Raw genomic sequence first — 20,062 nt, 5'->3', positions numbered from 1 at the left:
ACAAGTATCAGTGAATATTTATACTGTGGTATAAGATGAAAATACAGGTCACACGCTGAGAACAGAGATCCAGGGGTGAAACAGTGCTCAAGCTGAAATGGTTGTGTTTGCAGTAAAACCCAGTGCATGAGCAAGGGAACTTCTCTTTTAATAAATCAATCTGTTTATAGAGTGATATGACCCAGAAACAAAGGGTACAAACTCAAAATAAGGATCTAGGGAGAAAAAGTGTAGCACAACCCAAACACCACGAGAGGAAAAAATAAAAATTAAAATTAAATCAGTCTCTGTTGTGAAGCTCTGACGGAAACAGCACTTGGGCTTTTCAGAAGACACAGGCCCCGTCCCCGAGACCCCCAACCGGGTTTCAGCCCCTGAAACCGCTGCGCTCAGCCTCCCCTTCCCAGCCCCACGAGGGACCCTACCCGCTACGCTCAACTCTAAACCACAGCAGCGCCGCCACCCCCTCGCGCTCTTAATCCTCTGGCCCCGCCCGGCTCCGCGCTGCAGCCAATCGCGACGCTCGGTGCCTCGTGGCGCGCCCAATCACGGCGCAGCGCTCCGCGCTCTGCTCCGCCCACAAGACTATTGGGGGGGGGGGGGGGGGGGGGGTAGAGTAGTGAGGTGCGGACCTGAGTGGAGACTGAGGGCGGGAGGTCGGTGTGGCGGGAACGCGGTGAGGGAAGGGCGGGAGCCGAGGGGCGGGGCCTGGAGCCGAGGGGCGGGTCCAAGCCCCAGCCCCGCCCCCTCTGGCCGGAGCCCCCGCGCGGCTGCGGCGCCCCCGGGGAGCCGGGACCCGGCCGGGGCCACCCCGGGACCGCCCCGGGACCCCCCGGCCCCAGCCCCGGCGCCAACCCCAGGAGCCCCAGGGCGGGCACTGAGCCCCGGGGGCTGCAGCTCCGCTCCCCGTGCCGCCCCCAGCCCCGAGGCTGGGACTCGCCGTCCCCTCCCTCCCACCGCCCTCCCCCGGTTCCTCCCCCGAGCGCAGCGGTTCCGGGTCGCGGAGGCGGAGCCGGAGGGAGGCGCCCGGCGGAGAGATGGTGGGGCCGGGGCCGGGCAGCGGGGAGCGGGGCGGGCGGGCCGGGAGCCGCGCTTCCCCCGGGGGGGCTCGGGGCCGCGGCGGGGCTCTCACCGCCCCTTTCCTCCGCAGCGGTTCCGGTTCTGCGGGGACCTGGACTGCCCCGACTGGGTGCTGGCCGAGATCAGCGTCCTGGCCAAAATCGTTAAGTGTCCGCGCCCCTCTCCGCCCCTCCGCCCCGTTGCTGGGCTCGGCTGCCTTGTGGGGCGCTGACCCGTCCTTGTCCCCCCCCAGTCCTCCGTGAAGCTGAAGCTGATCTGCGCCCAGGTGCTGCGGGAGCTGCTGGGAGAGGCCATCGATGTGAGTGCTCAGCTGCCCCGGGGATGCGGTGATGCTCTGCAACCCCAATGGGGACCACAGAAGCTCTCCAAGCCTCTGCCTTAGTTATGATTTTACAGCATAGAGCTGTAGCGCTAATGGGATTAAAGCATTGCTTTATCATGTAACTAGTGCCTGCTCTCGTCTCCCACAGTATGAGAAGATCCTGAAGCTGACGTCGGATGCCAAGTTGGGTGAGTCCTGCTCCTCTGCTGCTGCCAAGGGCCCCACTCTCCCCACCTGGAGCCTCCCACAGGAGGTCTGGCTGCCGTCGGGCTGAATCCTCTCCTCCCTGCAGAGTCTGGCGATGTGAAGGCCACGATCGCTGTCCTCGACTTCATTTTCTCCAGTGCAGCCAAGCACAATGTGGATGGCGAGTCCCTGTCCAGCGAGCTGCAGCAGCTGGGGCTGCCCAAAGGTGGGACATGGGGTGGGAATTGGGGCGGCCCCACAGCTGAGCTGCCAGCACTGGGCACTGAGCAAGCAGTGCAGGGTGGGGCCGTCCTCATCCTCTCTGTGCCACATCCCCTTCATGCTGTCTGCCCCCGGGGTCTCTTCCATGTCTTTGGGCCCAGTCCTGTTGCCGCACGCCTGGGGTTTGGCTGCAGCAGGGCAGGAGATGGCATCAGTGGGTGCTTTTTGTGTGTGAGTTGTCTCTTTTCTTGAGCAGAACATGCCACGGGGTTGTGCCGGTCCTACGAGGAGAAGCAGAGCTCCCTGCAGGAGAGCCTCAGGGCCTGCAGCCTGCGACGTGAGTGCAGCTTCTGGTGACCCCGGTGCATCTGCCCCACGATTTTAGGGGCAGGGGAGAGAGGCCGCGCGGGGTCCCTCCCTCTTGAGGACGCGTTTGGGTTACTTTTTGACCTTTGGGTGATTCTGGGGGAGGCTGTGACCCTGCCCTCCCGTTGCAGTGAGCCAGCTGGACTCGGTGTCGTGGCGGGTGGACTACACGCTGAGCTCCAGCGAGCTGCGGGACGTGGGCGAGCCCCTGGTGCACCTGCTGCTCCGCCTGCGGGGTGGCACCACAGTGGCGGCCGTCCCTGTGGCCGTGTCCGCGGACAAGTTCCGGGTGCTGCTGGCAGGTAGGCCCGGGGGGCGTGGGGGGGGGCTGCGGGCAGGGCCCCTGCCTCACACCACAGCCCCACCGCCCCTGCTCCTTCTCCCCACAGAGCTGAAGCAGGCCCAGGCGCTGATGCAGACCCTGCTGTGAGCCCAGGGATGATTCCACCGCCGCCTTCCCACCCACCGAGCCCCCCCCAATAAAGGCTGGAGCCGACCCCGAGCTGTGCCCGCCCCTTGTGCCCGGGGAGGCCGCGGGGCCTGCGGGACCCCCAGGCCTCACAGCGCCGTCTCCATGGCAACGCGCGGCCACGGGGACTACAACTCCCGGCATGCCGCGGGGCGCCGCGCGGCCAATGGGGGGCGAGCGGCGCGCGTCGCTAGGCAACGGGGCGGGAGGGCGGGGAGACCCCCCTGAGCGACGTGCAGCGGGTGTGGGGGCGCGTTGCTAGGCAACGGGGGAGGAGCCCCGCCCCTCGGGGGCGCGTTGCTAGGCAACGGGGGAGAAGCCCCGCCCCTCGGGGCGTGTTGCTAGGCAACGGGGGGCCCCGCCCTTCCGGGGGCGTGTCGCTAGGCAACGCCTCAGGAGCGCGGCCCAGTCGGGGCCCGGTCGCGGCGTTGCGGCCGTGTCGCGAGTGTCGCGATGCCCGAGGGCCCGGAGCTGGCCCTGGCCGGGCGCTACATCAACGAGGCGTGCGGCGGGCTGGTGTTCAGCGGCGGGGCCGAGCGCTCGGCCGTGGGCCGCGGCCCGGAGGTGCCGTTCCGCAGCGAGGCCTACCGCCTGGGCGCCGCCGCCCGCGGCAAGGAGCTGCGGCTGCGCCTGGAGCCGCTGGGCCCCGGCAGCCCGCAGGCCCTCGTCTTCCGCTTCGGCATGTCCGGGGGGTTCCGGCTGCGCCCCGCCGCCTCGCCGCCCCGCCACGCTCACCTGCGCTTCCTCACCCGCGAGAGCCCCCCGCGCGCCCTCTGCTTCGTCGACGCTCGCCGCTTCGGCTCCTGGCGCCTGGGTGATGCCTGGCAGCCCGGCCGCGGGCCCTGCGTGCTGTCCGAGTACCAGGCCTTCAGGTGGGGGGGAAGGGGGGGACGGGAGGGATGCGGGGAGGGGGTGGGGTGGTGTCCGTGCCCCTCACCAGCAGTGCTGGGGTATCTCGAGGTGCTGCCGTGGTCGTGCAGCGCTTGCCGCTTCCATACCCAACATGGCAGCAGCAGGGAGCCCTTCCCATGGCTTCTCCCTGCGCCTTCTGGCAGCTCACAAGGCTCCGCTCGCTGCCTTGGTCCCCAGCTTTGAAGCTCCAGGCTGGAGGAGCAGTGGTGCGCAGGGTTAAGCTGAATCCACTCCCTACCAGAGCACTTCCCTTGTGTGGGGGGACACAGGGCACCTGTGCTGGGGTTCCTCTTCCCTGGGCTCACAAGAGTGGTCAGGCATTGGGATTTGTTGCCCTGGGAGGTGGTGGGGTCACCATCCCTGGGGGTGTTCAAGGCAAGGTTGGACGTGGTGCTTAAAGACATGGGTTAGTGGGTGACACCAGAGGTACGGGGGTGGTTGGACCAGATGAGCCTGGAGGGCTTTTCCAACCTCAGTGGTTCTGGGATTCTTCACTTTGCTGCTTTGCCCGTTACTCGAGAACAGTTTTGGCTGCATTGTGGAGGCTGTGTGCAGGTCTTCTGCCCTTGGTGGCAGTAACACGGCTGTGTCCCAGTGCACCAGCCTGATACTCGTGTTCTGTCGCAGGGAGAATGTGCTGAAGAACCTGGACGACAAAGCTTTTGACAAGCCCATCTGTGAGGCCCTCTTGAACCAGAAGTACTTCAATGGGATCGGCAACTACCTCCGTGCTGAGATCCTGTACAGGTGAGGTGCATTTCATAATAAGGCTTTTTGCTGAGCTGAAACCACACCGTGTCCAGCCTCTTCCAAGGCCAAACCTGAGTGCCTTTGCCTACCGTGCTAAGCTGTGTCAGAAATGAGAGGTCAGGCTTGTGACGGGTGGACTCTCTCAGGTTGAAGATCCCTCCCTTTGAAAAGGCTCGGACGGTGCTGGAAGCCCTGAAGCAGCAGGAGCAGGAGAGGAGGAAAAAGGTGGGGAATAGGTGGGAACAGGCGGTGCTTTCACAGCTCGGCATCGCTCTGGTCTGCCAGGCTCAGTCCTGGGAGCCTCTTGCCTTTTGTGCAGGGAGCCACACTGAGCTGAGAAACATCACTGAGGGGTTTGGGCTCAGCAGCGTGGCCGAAAAGGGGCTGAGGCTGCTTCTAGACCCTGGCTCAGCTGGGTGTGAAACTCTGGTCCTGCTTTGTGCTCAGCAGGGCGCAAAGCTCTGCTTCAGCTCTGCTGACATGGCCCAGGGTTCGGGCTGGTTTCAGTTCACGGTTGGCTCCCCGCCCTGATGGGGCAGAACCCCTGCAGCATTCACACAGCCCTCCTCTGCCCGCACCGCTGTCAGGAGGAGTTTGCTTTTTGGGGACAGTGTGGACAGGTCTGGGGGGGTGCTCACTGCAGTCACTGAACCTTTTCTGCTGCCTGACAACCCCTGAGCCCTTTCCCATCCTGACAGCTGGCATTTCCCCTTCACAACTACACTTCTTGCTGCATGGGAGCTCTCCCAGCCAGCTTGGTGTTGTCTCCTGCCACAAACCCCCATGTCTGAGCACGCCTGCCCCTCCAGTGGAGCGGCAAATGTGCGCAGCCCTTCCCTAACCTCACCTGGCCGTGCCACCGAGCCGTGGCAGCTCCCTGGCCTCGTGCCTCCGTGCTGTGCTCATGCTCAGCTGCACCCATGCCTTCAGGGAGCATCTTGTGTGTTTGGTGGAGAGAGGGTAAAGAGGAAGGGGTAAGAAAAACAAACAGAAGCTTAAAACGTCGGGGGGAGGCTGCAGTAGAGCATAATCTCATTGATTTAGGGTGGAGGGGGGTGGCTGCTTTAAGAAAGCCTGAAAACAAAACAAACAAACAAACAAAAAGGAACACGTCCTGAGGGTTGTTTTCACAAACTGCTGGTGCTCCTGTGTGCTGCCCCAATTTCCTGTCCTGGTGGGGCTTGGCAGCTCCTCCTCAGGGGGCGAGGGGAGATGGGTATTTGGGGGGGTGATGAGATGCCCAGTGAGGCTGAGGTAGCTGCCAGGTGACTTCCCTTCTCTGCCCCTGCAGAATTCTTCCCTGCCGCCAAGTAAGAAGCTGAAGCTGAAGCGGGATAACCCGGATCTCCTGGAGCTGTGCCACACGGTGCCCATGGAGGTCGTGGCAGCGGGTGAGGCTGCAGGGCTGGGAGCTGGGGGCCGGGGACGGCTGGCAGGGGCTGGGCTGGGCGCTGGCAGGGCAGAGCTCCCGCCCCAGCTCTGTTTCTCTGCCCCTTTTCCTCTCTCCCTTCCCAGAGAAAAACCTCCTTGACCCAGACCACGCAGACAACCACACCGCCTTCAAGAACTGGCTGCAGTGTTACGGGGTGCCTGGCATGAGCTCCCTGCGCGACCACAATGGCAGGACCATATGGTTCCAGGTGGGCTGGGGGTCTCTGCCTGGGGCTGGGCGCCCCTACCACCCCCTCAGGGGGACACCAGCTCGGCTGCTGCTTCTTGTGACCCCCCGCATGGTTCTGTGTCACCGGGAAGCTCCCTTTCCAGCAGCCCGCTGTGCTGGAGGTGCCCGGGGAGCGATGGCAGCCCGGTCACCGCTCTGTCCCCTTCCTTGCAGGGTGAGCCTGGCCCCATGGTTCCCGGAGGTGAGTGCCCTCTGCTCCCCACGGGACCTGCTCCTGCTTTGAGAGGGCTGGAGGAGGAAGAGAACCACTCACAGGCCCTGCTGGGGAGGCAACTGCTGCAGTTGTTGGGGCACTCAGGCCTGTGGCACTGGGGGATGCAGCCTGCTGTGCCTCTGGCTTCCTCCCAGCACCCACTGGGTGCTTTTCCAGGCCTGCAGCCACGTCCTGTCCTCACCTGAGGGTGGTGGGAGGGGAGAGGGAGCCCCCCTGAGTCCTTCCTACAGCCCCCATTGCCTGAATGGTCATGGCCTCCTCTCCCCTCACCCCAACCCCAACCACATCTTCCCATGCAGGTCAGAAGTCCCGCAAGAAGCGCGCTGGCCCAAAGGCAGATCCTGATGCTCCAACCGCTGAGGTAGGATGCTTTGGGGTTGGCGTGGCTCCTGCTGGGACCAGAGCTTGTCCTGGGTCCTCAGGCTGCTCCCACAGGCACCGTGGGACTTGTCCCAGGAGTTCCCAGGCAGCCAGCAGGCTGGGTGGTGCAGGAACCCTCCTGTTCCTCCAGCACGTGCACATTGCTGCTGCTAAGCCCTGGCTCTGTCTGCCCAGGTCACCACACGCGCCTCCAAACGGCGCTCCAGGCGTGCAGAGAACCCCGCAATGTCGGCCGTGAAGAAGGAGGAAGAGGAGGAGGAGGAGGCAGTGCCTGACCCACCAAGGAGGGGCCGTGCCCGTGCGAGGAGGGCAGCAGCAGCCGCTCCAGCCTCCCCCAAGCCTGAGGCTCCAGTCAAAGCGACAAGACGCCGGGCGTCTGCACGCAAGGGCGCAGGTGAGGCGGTGATTCCCTGAGTTCTGGACTAGCACAGGCGTGTGTGAGCAGCGTGCCACAGCGACTGAGGGCAGGAGAGGAGCCAGCAGGGCTCTGCGGCACCAACCCTTCCCTTCCCCTTCTTGTTTCCCTCCCCACCTTCCAGGCGCAGCCCCCGCAGTGTGAGCACCACAAGCTGCCTTCCTCCCAGCTCCTCCTCCTCCAGCGTAGCACTGCCTGGGCCCCAGGGCCACCTTCAGGCATGGCCGTTACAGCCTCAGGGCTGGGGGCAGGCTGCGTGCCTGCCCTGATGGTTTTCGGTTTTTAATCATGTTTAAAACCTCACTGCTCTGGCTTGGGTGTGGGGAGCAGTTCTTCAGGACCACAGACTGTGGGTGCTGTGTCACTCTGACTCTTCTCCCTAACTGTATTTCCTCATCTTTTTCTGACTGCTCCCTGGATCCCTGAGCCAGCCTTTTTTAGCTGCTTAATAAAAGTATTTTGGGTAAGAAATCACCGTGCCTGCCTTTTTTGGGCTGGTACCAGCCCCTCCCTGCAATGGGCTGGAGCAGGCTCTCTCCCCACTCTACCCCCAACCCCCAAAACAGGTAAGTGCTGCCTCCCCCACCCCAGAGTGTGAGCCCAGGGCAGGAGACACTACAGGAGAAGTAAAGGCAGCTGGAAATAAGGTAAGAGGTTGAAAGATATTTTTACATAATTCTTTTATTTGTGGAGAAGAACAACTATAGTGTTTTTACACTTGCTCCCGCCTTGCAGCTGGGTGCTGCTTTGGTCTGGAAAGGACAATGGCTGCAACACACAGCCAGCACAGAAAGCTGCTGCTCCCCAAACCCCCTGGTTAGGCAGGGGGCAGATTTACTGCTCCTTCCATGAGGAAATGGAGCTCTTTTCCTGAGCTTTGTGGGGGTGGCAAGGGGAGGGGAAGACTGCTCTTCCCTGGAACTGCTCTTGGGAAATCTCACAGGACTGGGGGCAGTAAAAACGCCCGGTCCTTGTTTGTCCCCAACCCAGGGAGAGGGCTCCCAGCAGCCTTGGGCTGTGAGTTGAGCTCCCAGCATTGGCCCAGGTTGCTGTGGCACCCAAAAAAAATGGGACTGAGGGCCTCACTGCCTCAGAACCAGGAGGACGGAGAGCACCTGGAAGGGGGTGAAGGAAAGCCTCATGCCCTGCTGCTCCAGCACCAGGTGGTTCTTGGCAAGCGGCCGCTCCAGGAGGTCACAGCTGGGGAAGAAGGCAGCTGGTGAAGCTACAGCCACAGATCCACCCACGCCCAGCCCTGCAGCAGGACTTACAGCACTGCCTCCTGAATGGGGAGGGAGCTCTGCAGCCAGGTGACAGCCGTGCTGCCGTGCGCCTCGTACAGCCGCAGCACCAGCGCGTCGGGCCTGTCCTCAGCCTTCGGGGACACAGCACAGAGAGAAACTCAGCCCCACGGGATGGGAACCTCGGGGGACAGCCAGACGCAGGTGGTCACGGCTGAGCTGCTCTGACACACCAACGAGGGGGATCCCAGCCATGCTGAACAAGTGCAGCTTAACCAGGCTGGGTAACAAAGCATCCCCTCTGCCTCCCCACTCCGTCCCACGGGACTCGCCTGCTTGACAGTCTCCAGAACAACGGCAGGTGAGCTCACGGAAAAGGCACTCCAGGCTGGGCACTGGGCATGGCCGGCTGGGACCGCGTGGAGGGGGAAATTCAGGTTGTAAGCGCACTGGATCACACCCGCATCCTGGAAGGAACCTGCAGCACCAGAACCTCGGGTCAGCCTCCATGGACACACAGACGGGACAGCCTGCGCTCATCCCGAGGCTCGCTGCGGCACTCACCCTGGTGAGGCAGCACGGCGTACGTGAACCGGTGCTGTGTGATATCAGCCGTGGCGTCAGGGGACTTGGGTGCTCTCAGCCTGAGGGAAGAGAGGAGGGGGAGATGGGCATCGCCCAGTCCTCTTCCTCTGCCACACAGCCTGCAGCACCACGACAAGACAGCTGCCTCCCCTCTCTATGCTACTCTGAGACCAGGCCCAGAGGTGGAAGCTGATTTCTGCTGATTTCTGGCAATGGACTGTGGACAAGGTGTCCCAGAAACTAAAACCAACCTCTGAGGGTTGGTTTCCCATGGTTTTCATGGTTTCCCATGAAACTCGCAGCTCGAGCTGAAACACAGAGTTTCTCTGAGGTTTGCATGCATATGGAATGTCACCATTCCTTCCACCTCCTTTAAGCCTCCCTTCCTGGGGCATGTTTTGGCCAGCAACGGAAAAATTAATTGCTGCAAACCTGATCTGATCTCTACGAAATTATCTATGAGCATAAGGAATTACATTCTCTTAGTCAACTTGAATTAAGTCAGCCAAAAGGTTTTAGAAGACGGCCACTTTGGCTAATCCCAAACTATTTCCTTGCTTACTACGATCATTCAGGCGCTGCCTTGATTTGAAAGGGACACCTCAGGAGTCGAAGCGATCACTGCAGCTCCACCACCGCCCCGGCCCCACTCACAGCGAGAGGCTGAGGACGTTCCCACGTGCTGACGCCCCGTACTTGCTGTCATTCAGCACTGCCACCCCAAAGCCGTGCTCGGAGAGGTCCATCCACTTGTGAGCCCACACCTGCAGGAGGCACCACGGGGCAGATCTGCCACACCAAGCTGCTGCCTGGGAGGAAGAGCAGCCCCCTGCAGGAGGCGCAGCCCGGCCCTGGGAGCAGATAAACCTCTCCTCTCACCTCGAATCGGGCCCAGTCCCACGATGTGTTCCAGTGCGTTGGCCGCTGCACGTGCCCAAACTGGATCTCGTAGGTGGCGTTCGTGCTCCGGACCTGCACGGGGAACTCCACCTTCAGGAATTTGTGGGATTCCTTCCAGTCGACCTAAATGTCATAGCAGAAGGGCATGGTCAGAGGGGCCTGGCAGGCAGAGACCGCGCTCATCCGCCCCCAGCGCACAGCAGCCAGCTCCCAACCAGGCCCAGGAACTGTACAACAGCCCTGGAGCCTGAAAATGGGTGAAGTGGAATCTGAAAATGGGTGAAGCGATGCTCTCTATGCCATTCCGTCCCTCGGGGGACCTAATGCAGGGTCCTCACAGGCAACAGGAGGCTCCAGAGGAGGAAATGAGGGGAAACGTAACTGTGAAGCACGGTTCAGCTTCCCGGGGCCCTGCCTGCACACCACACGTCCCTAACGCAGCAGCTGCTGGCCATACCTCGGTCACGAAGCGGACATACGGGCACGCGGCATCCAGGATGATCTCCTGGGTTAAGGTGCTGCTTTTCCCGACCCGCAGAGAGAACCTTGCACTTGCCCGCAGGTCCCCTGCCAGGGTGATTTCCAGAGGCTTCAGCACCGTTGTCACTGGCTTCCTAGAGAAAGGGGTAAAGGCAGAGCTGGTCCCCGCAAGGAAGATCCAGGATCCCAAATCAGGCACTGGCTTCTCCAGAGCGAATGCCCAGAAACAGGAGAGCTGTTGAGGTTTTGTTACAGCTAAGACTGACGGGGAGGCAAGAAACTCAAAGCAAAGTGAGAATCCAAGTGCTGTATGCCCTGCTCCTCTACCTGGTTTCCAGGTGGTAATCCATCACGTCCCAGGCATCCCAGTACAGGGGAACGTCATCAAAGAGAGCAAACTGGTTGGCACAGCAGCCATCTGCAACTGCCTCCCTGGAGCAGAGAAACAACACCTTAAAATCTGGCAGTTGTGAAGGGTTTACACAGAGAAAAAGGCCCAAGGAAAGTTTGAGGAGCCTGGTTCCAGGCACCAGGTGAGGGACAGACCTCTCAAAGTCTGCCAGACGAAGAGAAATCAGGCGGCCCATCGCATCCAGGCGGACTGCAATCACCCCGTTCTCCATGGTGACAGAGCCATCCTCCTGGGGGAAAAGAACAAGCAGAGCCATGACTCCATGGAGCAAGGTGGACACCAAGGCCCCAGTTATAAGTTCTGCATGCTGCATTCCCTAGGTTTCTCCCCAGTCAGCCTCTGGTGCAGGTACCCCGACCTGCACTGCACTCACCTGCTCCGTCACCGTCACGGGCTGCAGGGGTGGCAACGGCTCCCTCGCTATCATGTAGCCCATACTGGGGGCTGTCACCAGAGCTGGAAAGGAAAGAGGCTCTGCTTCAACATCCTCAGACCCGTGCCCTTTTAAGAAACTCAGCTACAAAAGCTCCCCCCATGTTAGACAAACCTAAAACCTCTGCTCCGCTTGGCCCAGTCCTGGAGATCACCTCGGTCCGTTCCCAGGGCAAAGTGTTCAGCACGAGGGTACCCTCGGCGTGCCCAGACTCGGGCTGCAGCAGGTCCCCGCATAAGGACTGCACAGCTTCCTCCTGCAGCTGAGCACCAGCCCTGCGGATCTCTGAGGGGAAAAAAAAAAAGAAAAAAAAGAAAAAATTAAAAAATAACTTAAAAGGCCTGAATTCGGCCCAGGCAGGTAGTTTCTCCTATCTGGAGTTCCTGTGCAATGTACACATACTTTGGCTACTTCCAAGCTACAATTACTAATTGTTCTTAATATTAATTAATATTATCTATTAAGCAATTAAAGTTTACAATTATTAACTTTGTTATTACAAGGCTACAAGGATCTCTGCCAGTTCAGCTGGAAAATTGCTGAGCTGTAATAAAAGATGTTGTAACTGCTCCTGGGCACGAAGGAGCCGATTTCAGCTCCCACCTTTGCTGGGGTCTCTCCTGGCGTGCAAACAGCATGCAAAAACTCAGTAATCAGCACGTTTTGGTAATTCCCCAGCCCAATTAGCACAATTACTGACACATGACTGTCCTGCACAGGTTCAGCCTACGGTGCCAGGCAATCCAAGACTGAAACGTCTGCACCAGGCAAGAGGCAGTGTGCTCCAGAAGGTTTAAGCATCCTCCTTGCCCAAATCCCTGCTCACCTGCGTAGTATTGCAGGGCATCCTCAACCACGAGCTGGATACAGCTGCCTGGCAGCACGTCATGGAACTGGTTGAGCAGCAGCAACCTAAAACAGAAATGAAGAATGATGTGAAAAGGCTCTGTGGAGAGCAGCAGGCTTGCTGGAGCTTACCAAGCCCTGCTTGCAAGATGGACAAACCTCGTAACTGTTCCCTGTGCCCCCACTAGGAAGTAATTGGGAGAACAAGATTTTTTGCATAGCACCCTTTAAATCCCTTTATGTTAGAACTTGTCAGCTGTCATCTTAGCAAACCACAGCCATGGGGAGTAAGAGCTATTTTTTTTAATCCCTTGGGGCTAGCAGATATATTGCTGCACAAGCTCAGACGAGCCAAAACTGGCCAAGGATAGGCTTGGGTTGGAAATGAAGTTTCCAGCCAGGAGAGCAGGAAGAGCTTGGAGCTCCCAGTGGCTTTGGAGTGAGGGTTTGAGGATTTCAGTGGAAGAAGCCAGACACTGTGACCCCTTCCAGGTGGAGCCCCGATCAGTGGCTGGAGGAGCAGCGTGTGTGCAGCCATCGGTGCTCGCGTGTGTCCCCACCTCCAGAGCCGCTGCAGCTGGCTGCCAGGGTACTGGAAGGAGCTGTCCCGTGCCAGAGCCAAGGCGCTGAGAACTTCCACGTCGTGGAGGATTTGCTCGCACTCCCGATTCCCCTTCTTTATCTAGTGCCAACCAAGCAGAGAAGGAAGATCCTTAGGAAGTCTGGAGCTCTGAGCGGATCGCTGACACCAGCGGCAAAAGGCCCAGCTCCACGCAAGGAGGCTGGTGGCTTGGAGGTGTCCTGAGCTGCTGGCACCAGGGGAATTTTTTCCACAGGTCACCCTGACTTTCAGCCCCACAACTCCTAGCACAAAGCACAGCTTAATGCCAGGCCAGGCTCCTCCTGTCTGTTCCCCCCTTATTCCTCTTCACCCCACCTCTGCAATGATCAGGGCCCTGCTAAAGCACAGGACAAGGCAGTTATAGATCAAGGTGGCCCTGGCTTCCTTCTCCCTCTTGGAAAAAAGTCTGCTTAAAGACTGACAGTCAGCTTTGTCTTGGAGAGGCCTGGCTACAATGTGGCTCCCACAGTCAAGACTTAAAGGGAACCTTGGAACTGCCTGCAGAGGGACAGAGAGAACTGCAAGCAGCCTGCGTCCCGCAGTCACCTGGGCCTGGGTGGTGTATGTGCCGTTGTGCAGCTCGAGGAAGAGCTCGCCCACCCACGTGCACAGCTGCGACGACTCCTTCTCCAGGACAGAGAAAAGCCGGTCAGGAGTGGACATCTGGACCCTGGGGGAGGGAGGTACAGACAGCGACAGGTCAGGAGGGAAGCACACGAGCAGCTAGTGCTGTATCCTCACCAGGAAAGGTGACAGGCCCAGAAGTGATGCACCAGAAACCCCAACAGATCTCAAAGGGGTGGCTTGTGGATGGCTGAGGACAGAGGGGTAAACCACCACAGCACGGTGGAAGCAAAGGAAACCTTCAGCTCAGAAATTCCCCCAAAATGCAAACTGCAGGCAGGGCCAGCGGAGTGGTGAGGGGTCCTGCTGAAGGGGCAGCAGCTGGCTGACACCCTGCCTTGTTGCCAGATGAGTTTTCCCCAAAGCAGGCTTGGCAGAGCTTTGAGCCGCATTTTGTGGACGCAGCTGCTTTGGCAGAAGCAGTGGGACCCTCTGGAGGCTGTGACGAGCTCTGTGCCTGCAGAAGGCAAGGGGAAGGGAGCTCTCTTACCTCGGCAGCCCGTCTGTGTCACGCATCCTCTTCATCCTGTCCAGCATCTTCTGCGTGGGGCCCCCTCCTCCATCTCCGAAGCCAAAGAGCACAGCGCTGTGGTTCACACGTCCTTTATCCTTGTTGTTCTTCACTGTTTTCAGCATCTAGAAGGAATTTTGCACAGCTACACTCTCCCAGTACCCAGCCCCAGCTCCCATAGCTCCACACAAGAGAGCTGTGCCAGCCTTTGGGGTGCAAAGTCCGGCCGTGGCCCTCTTCCTCACCCCAAACCACAGGAATCAGGCACGGACACATCTCAGAGGCAGGCACCTGACTGCCAGGAACCCTAAAATCCTTTGTCCAGCATCCCCACTCCCTTCCCAGGCAGTGCCCTCCCCCAGGAGCCTCAGATCTGGTCCCATGAGGCTGGCATTGGGCTTCACGTGCAGATTTGGCAGCCCCACTCACCTCCTCCACTCGCCCAAGCATCCCATAGGAGTCACCAGGGGGGAAATGGGTCAGCACTCGGGAACCATCAATGCCTTCCCAGAAAAAGGTGTGATGCTGCAGGGGAAACAAAGACAAGCGCGGTGTCTCTACCAGCCTCCCTGTCCCACAGCGTTAAAACACAGCCCATCATCCCCAGGAGTTCCCAAAAAGAAATCTGTGCTCGTGCCAGAGCCAATGAGCCATTAACCAGCCCCTCGCTCAGCGTCTCAAGGCTCCCAAACTGATCTCCCCAACAAAGGTGTGTACAGAGAACATGTTTCAACCACCTCAAGGCAGAACTCGTACACTAGAAGCCCACGCAGACAGGTCACAGCTTCCTGTCTGGGGGGCTGTTAGGAGCAAAAGAACACCCGGAGGCAGCAGTTATGGGCAGCCAAGCTGGGATCACTGTGTCCCCCTCCCCTAAAGCCCAGCAGGACACCGCTACCACCATAAACCGGTCCCAGCTTTGAGTTTTTGGGAGAAGAGCCTGTGTCTGCTGAGCTGAACAAGTGGCTGTGGAAGAAAGGGGTGAAGCCTGCAGACAGACCCCAGCACAGCTCACCGGGAAGGCGTTCACCAGGTTCCAGCTGAGCTTCTGTGTGAGGAACCGCCCGATCCCACAGCCACGCATCAGCTGGGGCAGCTGGGCCGAGTACCCAAACGTGTCCGGGAGCCAGAACTGGGAGCAGAGGAAGAGAAACACACGAGTCACACACACCACAGCCTGAGCTCGGCCGGGGTGTCCCGGCAGGAAGGCCCCAAGCCCTTCTTGCACAAGGGACACCGACTCCTAACCCTGTGCTAACTGGCAGGACGCGCTGGGGACTGGGCACTCACTCATCACAGCTTTAGCTGCCAAAAGCAGAGCTACGTGAGGCACCCAGAGGTGCTCTCTGAAGGCGAACCACTGAGAAACCCCCGAGCACAGCAAGGGGTGGAAGGAGACAGCGTGCAGAAGAGCAGGTACCTCCGAGCAGATCCAGCCGAACTGCTCCTGGAAGAACCGCTGGCCCTGGAGGAACTGCCGCACCATGGCCTCCCCGCCGGGCAGGTTCCCGTCCTGGGGGCAGAGCACATCAGGTACCGAGCCAGGCACGGGGAGAGGGCTCCTGGGTGCAGCCCCACTCCCGCCCGCTGTCACCCTGCCTGGGGAGGATCTGAACAAACAAAAGGGGAAGAACCCGAGGCAGTGCGGAGCAGGGGCTGGGCAGCAGCCCTGAGGGCTTCTGGGTGGAGCAAGGCAACAAAGCGATTCGGGAGAGGGATGGTATTTTTACAGGGCCAGACACCACGCACAGAGGCTCACCACCGACCAGACAGGGGCAGCAAAGGCCCTGCTGTGCCCCATCCCAGCGCCGGGCCCCAGAGGGATGGCACGGGAAGGGCTCGCTGAGCTCCCCACACTTCTCACCATTTCCACCCAGGTGCCGCCGACAGGAATGAACCGTCCCTTTGCCACGTAGTCCTGAATCTGGGCGTAGAGCCCCGGGTACCAGCTCCGCACCCACTCGAACTGCTGCGCCTGCCAGAGCACAGAGGACAGTCTCAGCTCCCACCGTGCCTCCGCACAGGGTGCTGCCGGTCACCTCTGCTCTTGTCTGGAGTCACGCTGCAGAAGCAGCACGCCGCAAGCAGAAGAAAAGCTCCTCAGAGAGCTTGGCAACAACCCTGACACTGCCCAGAGCAACCCCCTTCCTGACCCAGACGTTTCGGAGGCAGAGGACTCACCTGGGAGCAGACGAAGGTGAACTCGGGGTTGCTCTCCATCAGGCGGATAACCGTGACCCAGCTCCGAGCACACTTGCGGATGGTCTCCTCGTACGGCCACAGCCAGGCTGTGGGAACAGACACAGCCCCAGCGCAGTTATCGCTCAGCACAAATACCCACCTAAAGGCTCCTCTGGGAACGGGGCTGTGCTGCCCTTCAAGGATCAGGCAGGGAAACGCTGAGACCGAAGCCCCCTGCAGGGACTGAAAACTGAAGGCTGAAGTCTGACAGGCAGGAGAAGGTGGTCTGTAAGCCAGCCCTCAGCAGCAGGGGCAAAGCAAGCCAGACGTGCCCAGTCCGACTGGCTGTGTGGCAGCACAGAGCCCCTTCCCTTCCCTCGGGGCTCGCTGCCTGGAGCTCGGGGGCAGCCAGCAGGGAGGGCACGCCGTGCTGCTCTCACCGGAGTCGATGTGGCAGTGCCCCATGGCGTGGATGGTGTGTTGGCTCTCGCCGTTCTTCTGGTTGAAGATGGCTGCCGCCAGGCTGCGGGCAGCAGGGAAGGTGGCTGGGTCGGTAACGTCGCACACGTTCACCATCTGGTTGGCAGTGTACAGCGCCTGGAAGCTCCGCTGGTTTTCCTCCCCAAGGAGCTGGGGTTGGGAGGAGGACAGCTTGACTCTGAGCTGAGGACAGCTTTCTGCACCCACGCTTGCCCCAGGGAGAACCTCCTGCCTCCTTCCAGCACCTGACGCTGCCAGCGGTGCCAGGCACACACCATGTCCCCAGACACAGCCTGACGTCTGTGCACGTGTACTCCTAAAGCCAGGTTACACGTACACCAATTACAGACTGCTCTGGTCAAACAGATCCTGTTTTGGAACAGGATACAGGTGAAACAACCACCTGTGGATTCTCCCCGTTTGGTTTTCTCCCGCTCTAGACAACATCAATTAAGCTCAAGCAGCAGGAGCAAATACTTGTTCCTCCAGAGACTCCTGGTGGGAGGACAGGTCTTGGAACAGCAGCAGCAGCAGGGGATAAAATGAAGGAGTTGTAGAAGGAGGTGGGAAGGATGACAGAACGGGTGCACAGACCTGGGCCATGTCCAGCAGTATCTCCAGATCCACCAGCAGCTCATAGACATCCCTGTTGAAGACGACGAGCTCAGCGTTGCTCACGGTGAACCTCCTGTTGGGGTCCGGAGGCGCAATCATGGTGCCCTTGCCAGCCCCGAAGAGCCCATTGCAGGCCAACTCCACGTAGAGCGTCACGCTGTGGACACGGGGACACAGCCATCAGGGCACAGACCACGAGCACGCAGCTGGGGAGGCTCAGTCCCACCCCACAGCAGGACCCCAACCCCAACTCCTGGCAGACCCACCGGACACCCCAATGCAGGTTTGGGGGTCTCGTGGCTGCCAGAAGTCCAAGATCCCCCGGCAGAAGGGGGTGCAGCCAGGCTGACCGCTCACCTGTGGGGCTCCAACTCCTTCAGGCAGCTCGTCAGGATGTAGCTGGTCTTCTCACCTTCCTTCGTCAGCCCCTGCAGGGGAAGGCAGCACGTTCAGCCCACAAGCCCACGATAGCGGGCTTGACAGAGCAGCTGGACACATGGGGTGGGGTCCCGTGTTCTGTAGGGCCCTGCTTCCCCACAGAACAACCGGCGTGGAAACTGCAGGACTGCAGCTGACCTGTGCTAGTCCTGCCAAGAGCCCGACCTGTTACTCTTGTTGGCGCTGCAGATGTACAACTCATGCCCGGAGCTCACCTGCCTGTCTTGCAAGACATCTGATAATGCCTAAGCAAGGGATTTCCCGTTGGGACTACTTTGCAGACCAGAATTTTAACTCCTGGTGAGGAGTCAGCTCCTAGGAAACGCTCAAACACACCAGCAGCTTGACTTTTGGGACTGAACTTCAGAAACAGCTCCCAGACCCTCTGTGGCCCACCACGAAGCACAGCAGGTGAACCTTGAGCCTCACCCTGCCCCGTCCTAGCTCCTACACACACACTGCCCCCTCACCTGTTTGCTATTTACCTATTTTACAGAGTAAAGCTGAACAACCCTACAACTACACATCCTCTTTATGCTGTTCCTCATGGTCCAGGCCTCCAGCTGTTCTTGTCCACACCTTATTTACCTGCCGTAACACCTGCAGGCATCACTCCAAAGAGTGTGTAACGACCAGGAGGGGGTTTCTGCTGTCCCGTCAGAGGGGTGAGGGAGGTGACTGCTCTGCACGGCCCTGCTCCGCGCCTCCTTACCTGCACGGGCTGGCCGTCCCGCCACACCATGCCTTCCCCATCGCTCTCCCAGACGAAGTGCACCTCCCGCCCTGCCCATTCCAGGGGGATGCTCAGCTCCACCTTGAACCAGCAGGTCTCCCACCTGGAAATAGAGCACGGAGCCCCTCACCTCGCTGAGGGGAGCACCCCTGAGGGGAGCCTCAGGCGAAGCACAGCGGGGACACCGCACACATTTGGCGTGTCAGTGTGACAGCACTGCCTGGCCCCGCGTTGAACCACCTTTGTTTTAAGCAGCACCAGCACGGCCCCGTGCTGTTCTGCAGTACTCACGGAGGCCCGAAGGAGTCCCCGAGGGCGGCGGGCTGGAAGCGCTGCCCCACGGCCCGGCTGTAGGGGAGGCGCAGCGGGCTCTGGAAGCAGGAGAGCGCCGTGGGCGGGCAGCGGGCGCCGAGCAGCCTGCGGGGACACGGCCGGGGCACGGTACAGGGGCACCCCCGGCACCCCCCCGGAGCCCCTCGCAGCCCCCCGGGCCGGCTCGCACCTGCCCCGCAGGTTGCAGTCGGTGAAGTACACGGCGGACACAAATTTCTCCACACGCTCCAGCGCCGTCCGCCGGTGCTTCAACATGGCGCCCGCCGCCATGCCGGGCACCCCCCGCCACCGCGCCTGCGCCCTCCTCCTCCTCCTCCTCCCCTCGGTTGTAATTAAGCAATTAAGCGGCTGTAATTAACCGGGAGGGGGCGGCGAGGCCCGCAGCCTCGCCTCCAGCCCCTAAGGGTCCCCCCTCTGAAGGAGGAAGTGGCAGGAGGCAGGGCTGAGCCCTGCTGGTTTAATGGACAGGCAGGATCGCACAGGCACAAGAGAAACACTAAATAAAAAATAAACCCTTTTTCTGTTTTTTTTTTTTTTTTTTTTTTTTTTTCTTTCCTTCTTTTCTTTTTTCAGTTATGGTACAGACTGGGTGGGGCCTTCCCAGCCGGGCTGAAACCGTGGTGCAGGTGCAGCCCCAGCGCTGCGCCCATTATACAGCTGGTGAAGGGAAAGGCCCCCAGAGCCCCCCACATTTGCCTCCAGCCCACCTCCAGCATACACAGGGGAAAAAAGGGGGGGATTAAGTGTGTAGAATGCTAAACTAAATACTTTAGAAGGGAATGAGTTGGGTAATTTATTGCTATCAAGCGCTGCATGGTCCCCCTGGCCTCTTCCCCCCCATGCTCTTTCCTCTTTTTCCCCCTTTTTCCCTCTCTCCTCAGGTGGCTCCTGCCAGATCTGCCTTCTGCACAGTGCCTGCACATGAGTTCAACCCCTCAGGGCCCTGCACAGACCCCTCAGCTCTGCAGCCCCCAAGGGTGCCCCCAGGCAGCCCCCCTCTCAGCACACAGCCGCTGCCCCAGCTCTGCCCGCCCACCCCAAAAAGCCCTGGCAGAGGTTAAAGCAGCAGCAAAACCCCCCTCCAAAACACCAGGGGCAAATCTAGTGTGCTTAGAGCCTGGTTTGTGCAAGAACTGCCTCCCGTGAGGTGGATAGATAGTGCAGTTGTCTGGTGTGGCTTACGAAGTCCATGCCAACTTTGTTTTAAAAGCAAAATCTTTTCCCGTGTTTAAATAGCTGCTAAACTTCTATACTTTTATATATCCCATACGTGGATTTCACTAGTGAAATGCACCGACACCCACTCCACCCCTCGGCCTTCTTTTGCATGCGTACACAAACGCACACACAGAGCAGCTCAGTCAAAGGCTGGTTTGGTACTGAGGATGTTTTCTTCAATACTGAGAGGGAAAAATTCACCAGCACAATCAACCCCAGCTACGTAGCTCAGCAACACTTCCCAAAATCGAAGGTCCTTGGAGCTGGAAGACTTAAGTGGATAAAAATTATCCACTGGGAGAAATAAATAAATAAATAAACTAAAAGTTATATAATATATATTTATATATCTCAACAGACTGCTCATACCTTGGTTGCATTAACCGCAAAACACACGCGCTGCTTCTGCTTC

At 59.8% G+C, this 20,062-nt stretch overlaps 3 protein-coding genes across 6 annotated transcripts; 2 read left to right on the top strand and 1 right to left on the bottom strand.

Moving 5' to 3' along the window:
• Positions 1-821: 821 nt before the first annotated feature.
• COMMD4 (COMM domain containing 4) lies at positions 822-2,673 on the top strand. The gene is made up of 8 exons (XM_027466120.3): positions 822-1,040; positions 1,151-1,222; positions 1,313-1,378; positions 1,551-1,590; positions 1,695-1,814; positions 2,067-2,147; positions 2,308-2,478; positions 2,566-2,673. Exons 1-8 carry the CDS (start codon positions 1,038-1,040, stop codon positions 2,604-2,606), a joined length of 594 nt encoding a protein of 197 aa, XP_027321921.1. The 5' UTR covers positions 822-1,037; the 3' UTR covers positions 2,607-2,673.
• A 326-nt stretch (positions 2,674-2,999) lies between these two features.
• On the top strand, positions 3,000-7,469 carry NEIL1 (nei like DNA glycosylase 1). 2 transcript variants are annotated; one of them, XM_027466118.3, is made up of 9 exons: positions 3,002-3,517; positions 4,185-4,304; positions 4,454-4,532; positions 5,599-5,698; positions 5,823-5,947; positions 6,142-6,169; positions 6,502-6,563; positions 6,758-6,977; positions 7,123-7,469. In XM_027466118.3, exons 1-9 carry the CDS (start codon positions 3,099-3,101, stop codon positions 7,140-7,142), a joined length of 1,173 nt encoding a protein of 390 aa, XP_027321919.2. In that variant the 5' UTR covers positions 3,002-3,098; the 3' UTR covers positions 7,143-7,469. The 2 variants fall into 2 exon arrangements, with proteins under 2 accessions (XP_027321920.2, XP_027321919.2); XM_027466119.3 differs by lacking the exons at positions 6,142-6,169; positions 7,123-7,469 and having other exon boundaries at positions 3,000-3,517; positions 6,758-6,848.
• A 192-nt stretch (positions 7,470-7,661) lies between these two features.
• MAN2C1 (mannosidase alpha class 2C member 1) lies at positions 7,662-18,821 on the bottom strand. 3 transcript variants are annotated; one of them, XM_038185084.2, is made up of 26 exons: positions 18,602-18,818; positions 18,391-18,516; positions 18,079-18,202; positions 17,286-17,356; positions 16,908-17,085; positions 16,274-16,463; positions 15,834-15,940; positions 15,517-15,627; positions 15,073-15,165; positions 14,668-14,784; positions 14,082-14,177; positions 13,632-13,777; positions 13,064-13,187; positions 12,456-12,577; positions 11,876-11,961; positions 11,164-11,334; positions 10,990-11,072; positions 10,751-10,845; positions 10,532-10,636; positions 10,182-10,338; positions 9,704-9,847; positions 9,479-9,588; positions 8,804-8,883; positions 8,572-8,717; positions 8,270-8,373; positions 7,662-8,198 (listed from the first exon to the last, which is right to left on the bottom strand). In XM_038185084.2, exons 1-26 carry the CDS (start codon positions 18,700-18,702, stop codon positions 8,081-8,083), a joined length of 3,105 nt encoding a protein of 1,034 aa, XP_038041012.2. In that variant the 5' UTR covers positions 18,703-18,818; the 3' UTR covers positions 7,662-8,080. The 3 variants fall into 3 exon arrangements, 2 of the variants coding, with proteins under 2 accessions (XP_038041012.2, XP_071899380.1); XM_072043279.1 differs by lacking the exon at positions 18,391-18,516 and having other exon boundaries at positions 18,602-18,820; XR_005268642.2 differs by lacking the exons at positions 7,662-8,198; positions 8,270-8,373 and having other exon boundaries at positions 8,673-8,717; positions 9,387-9,588; positions 18,602-18,821.
• Between the last annotated feature and the right edge of the window lie 1,241 nt (positions 18,822-20,062).

The sequence above is a fragment of the Anas platyrhynchos genome, chromosome 11, assembly GCF_047663525.1.
Source record: "Anas platyrhynchos isolate ZD024472 breed Pekin duck chromosome 11, IASCAAS_PekinDuck_T2T, whole genome shotgun sequence".
NCBI classification, from domain to species: Eukaryota; Metazoa; Chordata; class Aves; order Anseriformes; family Anatidae; genus Anas; species Anas platyrhynchos.
The sequence above is the reverse complement of the archived record's forward strand: the minus strand, read 5'-3'. Positions and strand labels throughout refer to the sequence as shown.

What these genes read in the sequence shown, in the direction of transcription:
- NEIL1 (XM_027466118.3), top strand. Translation starts at nt 3,099, where the DNA reads ATGCCCGAGGGCCCGGAGCTGGCCCTGGCCGGGCGCTACATCAACGAG. An exon ending in TCCGAGTACCAGGCCTTCAG is followed by an intron (nt 3,518 to 4,184) that starts GTGGGGGGGAAG and finishes GTTCTGTCGCAG; the next exon opens with GGAGAATGTGCTGAAGAACC. An exon ending in AGCAGGAGAGGAGGAAAAAG is followed by an intron (nt 4,533 to 5,598) that starts GTGGGGAATAGG and finishes CTGCCCCTGCAG; the next exon opens with AATTCTTCCCTGCCGCCAAG.
- COMMD4 (XM_027466120.3), top strand. An exon ending in TCAGCGTCCTGGCCAAAATC is followed by an intron (nt 1,223 to 1,312) that starts GTTAAGTGTCCG and finishes GTCCCCCCCCAG; the next exon opens with TCCTCCGTGAAGCTGAAGCT. An exon ending in TGCTGGGAGAGGCCATCGAT is followed by an intron (nt 1,379 to 1,550) that starts GTGAGTGCTCAG and finishes CGTCTCCCACAG; the next exon opens with TATGAGAAGATCCTGAAGCT.
- MAN2C1 (XM_038185084.2), bottom strand. Translation starts at nt 18,702, where the DNA reads ATGGCGGCGGGCGCCATGTTGAAGCACCGGCGGACGGCGCTGGAGCGT. An exon ending in TGCTTGGGCGAGTGGAGGAG is followed by an intron (nt 13,778 to 14,081) that starts GTGAGTGGGGCT and finishes AATTCCTTCTAG; the next exon opens with ATGCTGAAAACAGTGAAGAA. An exon ending in AACGTCCTCAGCCTCTCGCT is followed by an intron (nt 8,884 to 9,478) that starts GTGAGTGGGGCC and finishes CTCTTCCCTCAG; the next exon opens with GCTGAGAGCACCCAAGTCCC.